We start from the raw sequence: 14,702 nt of genomic DNA, 5'->3' as shown, positions 1-14,702 counted from the left end.
AAGGTAAAATAAATAAAGGTAAAAATAAAAGCTTGTTTATATCAAAAATACTACACAGGTAAAAGGCATGATTTGAAATATTTTTGGCAGTTAATGGACAAAAATACTAAGTTCCACAAGTGCAAAAAAATGTCTATTTTCAGTGAGACTCAGTAAAATAAGTTATACTGTTTCTTGAGATATAAGATTTATCTGGTTTGCACAGTGTAAGACATTTTATCTTTTTAGTGACCTAAATCAGGATTTCTCTCTGCTTTTTGTCCAGGGACACATCATCAACACGCGGCGCTGAGGACCTCCGGTCATCGCAGACCGCTCAGCTTCACCCCCGACAGGAGTCTCCTAGCAACAACATCCTGCTGCTGAGCCAGAAGAAGATCATGAAGAGGAGGAATCGACGCATCCTCGACAACTGGATCACCATCCAAGAGCTGCTGGCTCACGGCTCCAGGTCGCCGGACGGGAAGAAAATATACAACCCTCTGCTCTCCGTGACCACGGTGTGACCTGAGGGCAGAGAGGAGGAGGAGGAGGAGGAGGAGGAGGAGGAGGAGGAAGCTTACAAAGAACTACAAAATCAAAGCTTTGGATTTCTTTGAGCTGGAGGGAAGATGGACACCTGTTGAAAGGAGTAGGAGACTAAATGAAATGAGTCGAGATTTAAAACCTGAAACATTTTGGTGGACGAAGAAGGGAAAGAGGAAAAACAGAGACGAGAGGACGGAGTATAAGGATGATGTGTAGCAGAAGACAGCTGAAATGTTGGAGAACAGGCCTGAAAAAGTAGAAAAAAAGAGGGACTCAACATCAAACAAGCTGCAAAAGCCTCAGAATAAATCAGGAATAACCCCGAAAAACTGCACGAACGGTCGAGCTGCTCGACCTGAAGGCTGAAACCGAGAACAGAAGACCTTTTCAGCAGCCATGATATCCACTAAATTAGCACCTACGAATGACGTCCTGCCTTTAACGTAAAGTTAAAGAGGGTTAGGTTTAGGAAAAGAAACATGGTGAGGATGTACCTGCATTCAAAACTTTAGCCAATTGGCTTAATTTATTTTCTTTAAAAAAAAACAAACATGGGGAGAATGGAAGAAAAATGACCCAAAATTTAGCAAGAAATTAGTAAAAAGAACAAGAAAATTACCTGAAAGTAGTTTTAAAAAAGACAAAAAAAGAAACTTAAAAAAGGAAATTACTTATAGCAGAAGTACATAAAAATAAAATAATTCTGTTAAATATTTAACATTTATTTTAACATGTAATTAAACTTTTTTAATGAGTTGTAAATAAAAATAATTGAATCAGAAATAATTTTTGTCTACCCTTTTTCCTTTTCCCCTAGTCATTTATTTTTTATTTTCTAAATCTGTTAATTTATTTCTAATCAGCAAGAATACATCTCTTTGAGTTAGAACTGTTTCTACTTTTTGGGTAAAAAATTGTGCTAATTGTTGGACTTCCTTGAGGCCGCTGAGATCAGTCAGAGCTCAGCTGAACTTAAGTTTTCGACTGTCGCTCAGTATCGTTTGAAGCAAAAGGCGTGACTTTCTGTTGAAGGAAACTTTGAGCCGACCTTCTCGTCGCTGCCTCCTCTGATTGAAATTCCTCATTAAGTGCAGTGTGATTTGTGCCTGACAGACACGGACACTGAGACGCTCCACCGAACACGTCGATAGGATGGGAACCTTTAAGAGAGCAACTTCTGAACTCATGTTTTCATTTAAAAGGAAATACTTAAGAAGAGTCAGAGGAAGTCGAGTGATTTTTATTTTGCAGATTTAAGCTTCACCTCTCAGAATCTGAATGACTTTTTTTTTCTCTGAGAAATGTACAGACATTTATGGCGGTGGCGCCGGAAACACATTGAGATTGTACTTTTGACCAACTTTCAGTATTCAACCGCCATGTGCGTTAAAGGAAAAATCCCTGTTTTTATATCTGACAGTCAGATCTCATTGATCTGTGACGGTTGTGACAAAGAATTGTTGTATTTGTCACCTGCCTTTTGATTTACAGCTGCATCATTTGTAAATCCCAGAATGCCTTTTGAGACATTTTTACTACATTCTGCTCCTTTTTTTTACCCTATTATAAGTACATTTCTTTCATATGTAGACAACTAAATGGTGTTGCTCATGGGGCTGTTTCCTTGGTTTTGTCCATCATTGTGTTGGACTTGTGTAAAAAGAGATTAATATTAAGTAATGAAATGCATGAATTAAGTATTGTGGATTACTTGACATAATTCCTGACTCTAAAGTGGTGTAGTGTACAAAGCCTCGTGCAGACAATTTTTAGTGGTGAAAGTGCAAAAAAAGAAATAAAAATATCTGATTAAATTCAATTACATGAGGTGAGTTAAGATGCAGAAAGTGTCTCCTGGTCGTTCAAAACTGCGCCTCTTGATGATTTCAAGAGAAATGATTTTATGATTTTTATGATTTTATTTTATCTTAAAGTATCTTTTCTTATCTAATCTAATGTATAAAATGTTGAAATATGGTGAAAAAGCCTGTTATAATTTCCAACGGGCTAAAAAGATAAATCTTGTGTCTTGTTTTAATGGAGCAACAATTTCAGATATGAAGTTTCTGATCATATCTGACAAAGAAAAGCATCAAGAAGCTGGAACCAGCTCACAAAATGACTAAAAGGATGAACTGATGATCTTAATATCTGTGAATAATCCATGACTCAGCGTATTCTTGCAGCTCTGCTCTGACTCGTTACGTGAGGACTTTGAGGAAAGAAATTCACTTTTCTCTGCTGAAAACAGACAGCTGAAGCTTAAAGCTCGTCCTTCGTGGTCTTCTTCTTCTCCTCCTTGTGGAAGATTTTTCCACCCGGCTGCTTCCTCCAGCTCAGTCTGACGTCGTCACTCAGCCCCTGGTCCTTCAGCTTCTGTTTGATCTGAGACACAAAACTCCTCAACATCATCGCTCACACACACAGATTACATTCTGCACGCTTTTTCATTTTCTCCTCATCTGAAGCTCCATTTCAGCAGCGCTCGGCTTTATGTTCACCTTTTTAATGCAGCTGCAGCAGCGATAGCCGCGGCTGGAGGCCTCACGCTTTCAGGTTGTATGAACGTCCTTTTAGTTTTTGTGAGCAAAATCTCTCGACGACGATTGGAAATGTCTTCAAATTTGGCAAAAAGGTTCATTTGAACTCGGGTTGCCACCTTGTGGGTGGAAAAATGAAGGACGCCTCGCAGGCCCATGCCAGAGGGACACAAATGAAGAGGGGAGATTTAGATTTGGGAGATTTAGAGAGTCAGACACTTCGTTTCATTCTGATGAATTCTTGTGCATCAGTTTGTGTTTTTTATGCAGAAATGTAGCCTAAAGGCTTTGGCTGCTCTCAACATGAAAAGGACATAAAGAGTACATGACAGGAAATAGTTGCATCAATTCGATAAAAATATCAGATTTCAGACTGTCAAAATACTATGTGGTATATTTGAAAGATGGAGACAGCGTAGGCGAGATGCAGAAATCACATTTTAAAACACTTTCCACTGGCCTACATGTTAAGACCGTACTACGACTTCACTGCGTTACGCAAAAATTTTACTTTGAGACGCCATCATAAACTTACTGAGGTGAACCTAAATAATCACTGAGCCTGTGTTATGAATGTAATTATCATCATTTTAATTTAGCTTACATTTAAGCCATTATTTTCCTGCTCATGATCTTTGGAAAGTCTGTTTAAATGTGAGAGCTGTTAATGAATCATCATAATAATCATCATAATCTGTCTGATGATCTGTGATGATGATTGTGGTGTCACCTTAAAGATGGTTACAGGTACATGTGATGAATTAGTGGTATGGGCACCATTAATAACGCTTTTAATAACACTATTAATAACGCCATTAATAACATAATAGCACCCATACCACACTCCGTGTGTATTGGTCGCGCAATGACAGGTGTTTGTTGGAAAAGTGTGACAGTTTGTAAAACTGAGTGAGTGGCTGCTCCAGTTGGAGTGAGCTGTCGGACTTTGGTGCAAAATCTCGTCAGTGTTCTGTGATGAATCCTGTTTTGTGTTCAGAAAAACGGGACAAATTGCGTCCTGTATTGATTCAATATTGATTGAGTACGGGACAGCACATTTGACCTTTAAATACGGGATGATTCGGTATTATACGGGACAGGTTGCATCCCTAACTCCGACTCAAGAATGAACGGATGAGAATTTGGTGGTTGAAGCAGGTTTCCTGTAACTTAAGGTAAGTGGGATTTAAGACTTTAAAGACTTTTAATGCAGCTGGAATTAAAATTTAGGACCATTTTTTCAGTAGTAGTATTTTTTCAATACTAAAGGAAAAATGTATTGTTATCAGTTACTTGAGGTGATGGAGGAATCTTTGTTATGTTTTAAATTTATTGTAACATAAAACACGACTCAGATGGATTTTTTCATTTTGAGCTTTTGCAGTGTCAGAAAGAAAAGATTTATAACAATCCTACCTCCACTGTCGAAGGATTTTAAGACTTTTGAAAGATTGATTTAAGACATTTTGATGCCAATTAAGGCTTTATTTTAAGATGAATGAATTCAAGGCCTTTTAAGACTTTTTAAGGATCCTGGGGAACCCTGGGTCGAAGGTCTCTGTGAGCTCACAAAATGATTTTGGCCGTAACTCAAGAATTCACACGTTTGTGAAGACAAAGTTTGACACAGATGTCTGACAGGATATAATGAGGAGGTGATGAGACTTTAAATGCTAAAGGTCAGAGGTCAGCCTCACTGCGACATCATAATGCTGGGTCGTTGCTCAGCGTCGTATCGTGAGGCAGTAATTCTTGTTGCTCTGTTGGACTTTCTTCTTCTCTTGTAAACTCTCTGGCGTCTCTCAGACGGCTGGATCGTTTTCGGGCACTTTCCTGCTGCATTTGGTGGCAGATAGCAAAGTTTGTGCTGAGTGTTGATTCTTCTTCATTGGACATCAATAAGGCCTGCAGAGTGGCACTAACAGACTCTTTACTTCTGCACACGTGTGTTCACACAAAGCTCCAGTCATGTCCTGGATGTGGACAAAGTGTTGTGATGTTTCTCATGTTTTTAGCTGCTGAATGTCATTTACTGAAGGTTCTTATTTTGCTGCATTTATTACTTTCAGTAGCTCTTTATCTGTTTCCTCCTCAGTCTGTTTCTTCTTCTGCTCTAAGCCGAATTTCCTCTCTGGGGATCGATCGAGTCTTATCGTATTTTAATGTGCTTGGAGGAGTCGTTCGGTGGTTTTGTCTTTGCAGAAAATGAGAAAACGTGATTTACCTGCTTCAAGAGGCTCTCGGCCACAGCAGGGTCATTCAGGTCCAGAGAGGAGTCCTCTTTGCTCAGCCTCAGTCTGAACACTTGCTTGGTCGTAGTCGGCTTTGGTGGTTCGGCTGCGGAAAAAGTTTCAGGATTTCATCACTTTAAACAATAGATTTACATTAGGAAACCCAAATTAAAGATTTTTGTTTTTGAAATTTGTTGGACAACCATTTATTTTCATATTTCAATTCAAAATGTAACAGCACAAAAACATAATTGTGACAATAATTTTCCTAAATGTATTATTGTTCAAGACTGTTTTTTCTATTTTTTCAAGTTTTTTTTTACCATCGTCCTACAGTTTTCAAATTTGAACAATTTATGCACAAGCAATAAAAACTGTTGATAAAATAAATACATTAAATTGCATTTTCTTAACACATTTTTTATAATGTAAATGACAATTATCTCATTAAAATGTTTTACTGTGAAACTACAATAATTATGCTTTTTTATCATATAAGTTTGAAATCTTATGACATGAAATTAAAGGTCAAAATCCACAAAATAATAAAACTATGAATACCTTAAATTTGTATCTAACACAAGTTTACAAGATATTTTTAAATTTTTCCCAATAAAAGTATTATTTTACTATTTTTGGAATGTTTATTACTCATAACCACAGTTTTTTTTAAGGTATTTCAGTGTAATAAATCAAGAAATATCTATAAATATATCTTATTTAGTTGTATATTCTATTAATGTAAATTCCTGTAAGTTTGTTGCTTTTTCTTATGGTTTATTTTATTTTATGATTTTGGTTTTTCAGCCGTTGCTGCCAGTCATTTGATCTTTTTTTAAGTGTATTTTTTCCTCCATCTGTTGCTTATTTTCTGCATTAAGTCGACACAAACTCATCAGGTTTTTAATTTTTGGTAACCTTTTTATGGTTTGGTGAAATATTAATAAAATAAAACTAAATTGACTTTATCAACACTGCTGCTAACCTTCCAAATAATTCCATAAAAACTATCAGCATCATGACAGTTAAAAGTTATTGTCTAGAGTTCACTGTTAATTATTATTATTGTTATGTAATATCATCATTGAGGAAATTTAATGCTGAGGTCAAATAAATATCATTTGAATCATAGGTCATCACTCACGTTTGCTGTAGCAAATGAACGCTCTCTTGTAGTCACAGTTCCAGTCCTCCCAGTTTCCAGACTGGTTAAAGTTTGCAGCCACACAAGCCTCCTTACTCTCATAGTTATCAGGCTGCGATTGTCTCCAGTACCTGAAAGAGGAGTTACCTCCATCTGACCACTTCCAGGAGTCTCTGAAGAGGCCGATCCAGACGTATGACTCTCCTGCTGCAGTCATCAGCTGATGTACCTGCTGGTTCTCTGCCAGGTTCCTCACACTGGCCAGGTCTGTGTGGTGCTGTCTGCAGTAGCTCTGGGCCTCAGTCCAGTTCATGAAGGTGTCAATGAGGACAAATGTCACATTAGAGCCTGAAAATGAACCACAGTGAAGAGCTGTGTAGAGGCAACACAACAAACAACATAAACACTTTATTTTCTCTCTACTTCTGAATATTTTTGTCTTTTTGTTCAGTGATGAATCTGAGCATGAAGGTGAAATCAGCACGGAGCTGTGTGCATATGAACATGCAGGCGTCCAGTCTCACATTCATCCATAAAGACACGTCACAGCTATTTTGTCTCCTTTTCTTAAAGCCTTTTTGACGGAGACAGTGACGAGGGATAAACCTGAGTTCATGCTCCACCTGTTTCGGGACATTAATAAAGTTTGATGACCCCGCTTCCAAAATTCAAACGAAGGCCGAGCTCTGCTCCGTCTGCTTTAAATGACATTAAAGGAACTGAAGACGCAAAGAGACGCAGAGAAGGTCAGAGGTCAACAAACTAAACTGGTTTGTTTGTGTCTTCACCAGTTAAAGTTCTCACCTGTGACGTCACAGCAGACCGCCTTATGACGGACATCACAGGTGAGGTCATTCCAATAGCCATCAGCCCACATCTCTGTGCAGTATTCTCCACTGTCCTGGTTGTTGGGTTCTCCAGGCCTCCATCGTCTGAACTCGGTCTCTCCGTGTCCGTAGAAGCTCGTGTCTGACAGTGACCACCTCCAGTTGTCCACGTCGTCGTACAGTCCTATCCAGGCTAACTGAAAACAACATTTGATGGACATAAAAAGAATCAGACGTGCAGCTTTTGTTCCACATTTTGACATCAGACATAAACGCAGCAGCACGTGTTCGGACCAAAACCCAGACAGGAAGTCCACATCACTCCAGTCTTAAAATCGTCACACTGATTACCCGTCTGTCGCTCAGCTCATTTCAAAATCAAAGGTCTTGCAGCGTCTGATCTGTCTGACATGGTCAACATTTATGTGGCTGCTGGGTCTCTGAGATCCTCGGACTCAAGCCTCTTGGTTGTTGCAGAGGTCAGAACTAAAAGGCATGAAGAGGCAGCTTTTGTTAATTCTGCCCTAAACTCTGTAAAGTTTTTCAGAGTAATTAAGTTTATGTGAACTGAAGTGCTGTTTTGAAATATTTTGTAATTTCGTATTTTAATTAAAGTCTTTTTTTTTACATTTTGTTTTTACTGAAGTGTTTTTTTTTTAATGTTTTAGTTATAGTTTTATTCAATTGAAGTTTTTTTGCAAAACAAAAATAATAACAATGAAATTATGTTACATAAAAAAAATATGTTCACCTCTTTCTTAAGGACATTTTTTTGTGTTTGTTTGTAATTTGCCTTTTTTTGTGCTTTTTTCTCCTTTTTTTATTTTCAGGTAATCGTATCTAATTTCTTCCTCATTTTGGGGCCATTTCTTGTTGAGTTGCTCATTGCCTTCTTCCAATGTTTTTGAAAGAAAGTCAGTCAGTTAGTTCAGCTTTGAAAGGGTTAAAGAGATCCTCTGTAATCTGCGCTCAGTGTACGTGATGTGGAACAACCTCAGTAGTATAAAAATTATATTAAAATATTTTCAAAAGCTTCCAAAGTTTCAGTCCTCCTCCTTTTGTTCCCGTCCCTCCACTGCAGCTCAACAGGGAAACACTGAAACACCACGAGGGAAGTCTGGACTGAAAACACTTTATACTTCCACTCTGCTACATTTTAGAGGGAATACTGTACTTTTACTGCACTGAGTCAATATTTTTTGTAGTATCAGATTTTGAAAGTTTAACCCACCTGTCAGCGACACAGTTATCGACACGACTTAACAAAGAGAGGGAGAAGAGAAGTGAAACAGCTGAATCCTCCTGACTCTACCTGTTGGTGCTCGCTTAAATTAAAGCTGTTGGTCAGGCTGTTCATGTCCTTCATGCTGGTGATGGTGGCCAGGTCTGTGTATTTCTCTCTGCAGTATCTTTGTGCTTCGGGCCAGTTCCTCTTAACGTGAACAAAATGGAACGTGGGTCCGGCGTGTGATGAGACGACACACAGTCCTGCAGAGACGCACATGCACAGTGATCAGGTGACTTTATTTCTCTTCACTTTGTAACATCACATTTATTCATGTGAGTTTTTGTCTCGAACATCACCCAACTCAAGTACTGCACATGAGTACAGTTTTGAGTATTTCCATTTTATTTTATTGTTTTCTTACTTTATATTTTTCTGGGCTACATTTTATACTGCAGTATTGTACTTTTCTACTATATTTAGTGATTTTTAAAAAAGATTTTAGCCTAAAAACATGACAAACATATCCAACATATCACTCTGTTAAACCGGATGGCAGACGTCTGAGATGTTATCACTTCCACCAAAGAGACATTTCTGTGAAACTGCCCAAACTATTCAATATGTAACAAAAAAGAAAGGATTAAAGCCCCAAAATCACAACAAATCAACAGCTAAAAGTCAGAACTTGTGTTTTTCTTCTCTCCTCTCCTGCAGCTCCGATAAAGCAGACGTCATGCATCCCTCAGTGTAACGCTGCACTGTGTGATCCCTCTCTGCAGAGCACGCTGCACGCTTATATTTCACACACATCTCTCAAAATTACCCTCTGACTCCTCAAAGAAGCAGAGGGTTAAATTATCAGTCCCAGTTGATGTTATTGAGGATGAATCTGAATTTAGTCGTTTGGAAAACAACAAGCTGCCAGCAGCACAATCAATGGTGACAACATAGAGTCTGACAGGAAACACACACACCAGGACACTGAAAACAGCCAATTAGACCTCAAACAATTAATCAAACACTGATTATACAACAAGCAGATCTGACCGAGCAATCTGATTGGTCCACCGGACATCAACGTGCCCAAATTTGCATGACAGCACACCTGCCTCATCAATAAAAGCATTACTCCACCATTTCTGCATCAGCGCTCTTAAAGAGGCCCGAGGAGGATTATTTTCTGGATCATATTAGTATTTTGGGGGTCTATTAGCATTCGTTTACATGCTTTAATGTTCAAAAAACACATCATGTGTCTGGTGCTGCCCTCTGCTGCAGCACCTCTGTCTCAAACAGTCTGAGCTTATGTCCCGCCTCCAGAGATGCCCAGTCTGCTCTGATTGGTCAGCTGGCTCCCTCTCTCACACACTCTGTTGTGATTGGTGCACTGCTTAGAATTTAAAATTTGGGGACGCGCATCTGAAAACCGAGCCCCCAGGAACATCAGCAGGCTCTGATGCAAAATTTACATGGTGGCCAAAAGTGGAATTTCACCATCGAGGTCGGTAAGGTGACGCACACGGGCCCAGAGGGACTTTTGCCCTTTGACCTCATAGACTGTGTATGAATATCTTTACACACAGTCTATGTTTGGCCGACATCAGCAGAGAGACGTGTGTAAATAAGAAAATAATTATGATTAAAGTTTTAAAAAACCCCACAGAAGGACTCATTTCAAAATCTAGATTTAAGCCATCCAGTTCCATAACTTTAGAAAAGTCTAAAAAACTGCAAGATTAAATGTTTTAGACCGCCATTTAAGAAAGAAAAAAGTTTTCTAAAAGAGTAAAAACTACAACAAAAACCTGCACATTATATGAAAAAAAAAGAAAATTAAAAAAAACCAAAGGAGATAAGTGCATAAGAATTATAATAATTTTGTAATTTTTTTAAAATACTTAATTATGATAATAACAAATATAGTTTTCCCTGGCTTATTTCTTTTCTTCATAGATATTTTCCCCTTCCATTTAAAGAAATCTAAATGTACTAATTTCTTGCAATTAAAGGAACATTTCTCACCAAGCTGCCCGTTACCTTTTTTCAGATGTTTTGAAAGGAATCACAGCAGTTTGTTCTGGGTTCAAAGGGTTAAATACTTCAGAAAGGCGTCTGAAAGCAGCATAAGGAGAGCGATGCTGCTCCAGCTTTGAAAGGGTTAACGTGGAGCGCCTCGGTCCTGACCGCCTCACTGTGGTGCTCACATGGCGTTGAAGCTCACCCTCATGTGTCGTATGTCTCTCAGTGATAACTCACTGTCTTATTTTAAGGAGGTTATGAAAGTTTAGTTTGATAAACGTTTGTTTGCTGAAATAAGCTGAAAGTCATTAACACATTCACTCCCGTCGGCTGCTCCTCATGATGACGTCTGAGCGGCACGCTCACACAAACTCATGACAAGAAACTTTTGATGTTTTTTTAAGTCATGAATTTTAAACTTTTTTTTCTTTTTAAATATGCAGTCACTTGATTTATTTTATGAAAAAAAAACCAATTTCAAACTTTTTTTTTACTGACATCACGGTGCATCCCATATTTAGATATATTAAAGTACTGAGAATAAAGATAAAGATGAAGAAAGATAATAAATCCTATCAAACACTTGCCTGCGATGACGAGCAGCAGGACTGTGTCCATCTCGTCGGCTCTCAGTCGGGTTGAGTGTGTGACCTCGGACTTGCGGCTGATCAAATCGCTCCCCGAGTTCAGACTGAACGCCTCACAGTCCCTCAGTGTCATTTCACCTCAGGGAAAACGCTCACACAAAACAATTATTTGCATTTTTGGGAAAAGCAGAAATTCAGGAGCCGCCCATGTTTTCAATAACATGTTTGATAAACATTCATCAGAGGCAAATACACACACACACAGGGATTAAGGCATAACACAATGAGTTCACATCTGGTTTTTAAGAGGGGGAAGTGGACTCATTTCTTTTTTCTGATATGCAAACAATTATTGCCTTTCCATGCAATATAAACAAAGTGGACCTTTACATGAACATGAAGAGCTCTTTGATCAGCTCTTTGGTCAGCTGCAGGTCAGTCGTTGCTGAGTAACGCCAAGGCTGCTTTGCTCCACCTGCTGCCACCAGGACACGACCCCGGGAGAAGAGGCAGGAAACAGAGCGATGAATCAAACTTTACTTTCACAAGCTCACCTGGAATATTTAAAATGCTTAAAATGAGCATTTTCCGGCCGTAACACTGAAGTGATCGACACATTAATGCATCAATAATAAGAATTCAACAAAATAATAATCTCTTCTGAAATCTGCCAGTCTACTTTTAATGTTTTTTAATGCAGGGCTTCTTTTTAATAACTGAGTATTTCTTTGCAGTTATATTACAACTTTGAATTAGAAGAAAAAACAGTCAAAAAACACTGACTTCAAGGCGAGAGAACCAGAGATGCTGAGATTCTCACTATATGTATATGGCAGGGTTAAAAGCCACTAATACACTTAAATGGTAAGTATTAAAAGATTAAAACAAAAAGCTGACACCACCGCCTAGGTTATGGGAGCCTAGGACTCCATTAAAGGGGTGAGCAGAGTTAAAAACAGCAATAAGAATTGAAACAATGTTTATTACAATAAAACCGTCCACTCTGACCATTCACAAGGGTAGGTCGTCTGGCGTACCCTGCAGGCCTGGTTCGTCGGCGGCAGTCGACAGGAGCACTGTCCGCCCTGAGCCATCGTGTAAGACGGCATACATGTCTAAGTGCAATCTTGATGGCACAGCTGAACCCTGATGACCTTGAGGAGCAATAGGGACAGAAAGGTTTGGGTTTGTTCTTCTTCCCTTTCTCCACAGTCAAAGACTTGACAGGCGGAGCCAGCTTGCCCTCCTTTGGGGAGCTGTCAGAGCCGTGAAGGATGGTTGCTACCCGAGGCTGTACTGATTGCTCCTTTTGCCGCACCTGATGTAACCAGGCTTCTCCCTCCTGTCACTGGGCTGCTCCTCGTTACCCTGACACCATGTCTCTGAAGCCACTGGCAGAAATCCAGGACGGTGTAGATGTTTCCTGGCTTGTGAAACATGTGTCTGCGGAAAGCCGCACGCAGTTCAAAAGGTAATTTAACAAGGAGCCTCGTGACGTGTGAGCCGCATTTGAGTTCTGCATCACCTTCAGGGCCGAGTCTTTGCAGTATGCCCACCAGTGCATGGATCTGCAGAGCAAACCTCTCAAAAGCCACAGTGTCCCAGCGTCTGGAAAATCCATCATGTGGGCTATGTTCTTCAGTTGGGTCTTCAGGTGGGGTTGCCCATAATTTTCGTTAAGCACCGTCATGGTGTCCATGTAAGGTGTAAGTGAATTCAGTTTGGAGTTGGCAATCAGGCGGGCCTCCTCTAGCTGCAAGAGGTCCGTGAGGATCTGAAGGACCTAAAGAGCTTGGTACAGTCGGCTACTTGTTGCAAGTAGGTGAACCTGCCTTTAGGGAACATAGGCTGTGGTAAGGATAAGCGGCAGACTGGTAGAACACTGAGGCAGCAAAGTGGTCCCGATGCAGGTAGCTCTGAGGTGGCTGTAGCTGGTCATGGCGTAAGTGGTAGGTGGCCAGCTCCAACAAATGGGGCTCTGACTGGGTATGGGATGAGGATGCAACCGGCTCTTTAGTATTTGCTCCTGCATCATGTTTTCTAGGAGGTCCTTGATGGCGTCTCCAGATGCTGGTGGCTCCCTATGAACTCTCCTGTATCTGACGGAGCTGTAGCCTTGGTCAGCTGGAGGGTGGCTGATGTCTGATGCTTGAGTGGCGTTGGGCTCAGGCCATGGCCATGTAGGAGGTCTGGTGCCCACCGGAGAAGGGAAGGACGCTTGTGCTGGTAATAAAACAGGACATCTCTCATGTAGCGCTCTTGCAAAGGACTGAGGCAAAGAATGATAATTAGCAAGGGCGGAGCTAAGCTACTCTCTCCTTCTAAAATCTGTGCTGCAAAGGTGTGCATCAGGGCCATATAGCCCTGTAGTTGGTCCGGCTGATGTGGTATCTGCTGGGCTAGCCGCCTGTTCAGGCCGAAGCTGAGTCCTCTCTAGGTTCCCTGAGGAGGCCGGGGTGATCATCAAGCCTGATGCTGGAGGCAGCTGAGGTGAACAGAGGGGCTACTCCGTCCAATGGGTGTTCCTCTTCTTCTGGGTTTTCCTGTGGCCTAACTGCCTGCTGTGCTGGATGAGTTGTATAATGTTTGTGGGGGGTTGTGGAGGTAACAACAGTCCTGCGCATTTCATAATCTGCCAGGCGCAATAAAGGCTGAATGTTGCGTTTAGGGTGCACCTCGTGGACATCAGTGCGAGGGCCAAGAGGATCCATCCTCAGCCAGGGTAAGTACAAAGGATCCTTTGCACATAGTCTTGGCATCTCTACAGATCTTCCCTTAGCCATCTGTTGGGCGGAGGGTTTCGGTGGTGGCAGGGAACCTGAACACAGTTTCAGAGAATTCCTCCCCTCCCTGCTCGGGTCTCACCCTGTAAACTGGCCCGTGTCCCCCTGAAGAAGGTTTCTTCTGAAAGGGTTGCTGGTTAAGGAATATCAAGGATAGCCCTCGCACTCACGTGTCGGTCAGAGCACGTGGGACAGGAGACAGGATGAAGTTTGACGGCTTAGTAAGTGAATTCTTTACAATACAGCACAACAGTACAGTAGACCCAGTAGGTGTACAGGCTATATGGGTTATGTACAGGTTACATATAATTAAAGTTAGAGCTTTGTTAAACAAGTTACATATATAATATATTATAATCCCCGAGGGGAAATTCACAATATCATTAAGATGAGCTCCACATTTACGAGCTGCAACATTAAAGTGATGAACACACTAATGCATCAGTAACCTTAAATCAATAATATATTATTTTGCACAACTGCACAATTACACTTTTGGTACTTTTGGTATATTTTGATGCTTATATTGTTGTACTTCTGCTCAGGAAATATCTTGAGTTTTTGCAAGTGTTTTTCTTTTTTTTTTTTAGTTTTTTTTTTAACTTGTTGCAGCTCTTTGTATATTTTAGAACAACAACATGGTTTAAAAAAAATGTTTTGGGTGTGATTTGCAGTGAGCGGTCTGAAAGATGATGCAGCAGGTTGTTTCATACACAGATACTGTTGATTTTGTGCCGCCACCTGGTGGAGACTGTGTGATCCTCCAAAATCCATAAGTATTAATAATATTCATCTAAAATCTTATGATAATTTTA

General features: G+C 40.2%; 2 protein-coding genes across 3 annotated transcripts in view; one reads left to right on the top strand and one right to left on the bottom strand.

The window, feature by feature from the left end:
* LOC121946637 (PDZ domain-containing protein 4-like) overlaps nucleotides 1–2,347 on the top strand; it is a 55,050-nt gene extending 52,703 nt beyond the window's left edge. The window contains exon 18 of the mRNA XM_088081593.1: nucleotides 266–2,347. Within this exon, the coding sequence (XP_087937719.1) occupies nucleotides 266–506 (241 nt within the window). The 3' untranslated portion in view covers nucleotides 507–2,347. The remainder of the gene's footprint in view (nucleotides 1–265) is intronic.
* On the bottom strand, nucleotides 1,748–14,601 carry LOC148188626 (C-type mannose receptor 2-like). Of its 2 annotated transcripts, none has more exons than XM_088081648.1 (6): nucleotides 11,105–14,601; nucleotides 8,583–8,758; nucleotides 7,248–7,467; nucleotides 6,444–6,791; nucleotides 5,293–5,405; nucleotides 1,748–2,913 (listed from the first exon to the last, which is right to left on the bottom strand). In XM_088081648.1, the coding sequence occupies exons 1-6, from the start codon at nucleotides 11,235–11,237 to the stop codon at nucleotides 2,791–2,793; spliced, it is 1,113 nt and encodes a 370-aa protein (XP_087937774.1). In that variant the 5' UTR covers nucleotides 11,238–14,601; the 3' UTR covers nucleotides 1,748–2,790. The 2 variants fall into 2 exon arrangements, with proteins under 2 accessions (XP_087937774.1, XP_087937773.1); XM_088081647.1 differs by lacking the exon at nucleotides 1,748–2,913 and adding an exon at nucleotides 4,393–4,904.
* Between the last annotated feature and the right edge of the window lie 101 nt (nucleotides 14,602–14,702).

This window comes from Plectropomus leopardus, chromosome 9 (genome assembly GCF_026936395.1).
Source record: "Plectropomus leopardus strain MGB_pleo_1.0 chromosome 9, ASM2693639v1, whole genome shotgun sequence".
Classification (NCBI taxonomy): domain Eukaryota; kingdom Metazoa; phylum Chordata; class Actinopteri; order Perciformes; family Serranidae; genus Plectropomus; species Plectropomus leopardus.
The sequence above is the reverse complement of the archived record's forward strand: the minus strand, read 5'-3'. Positions and strand labels throughout refer to the sequence as shown.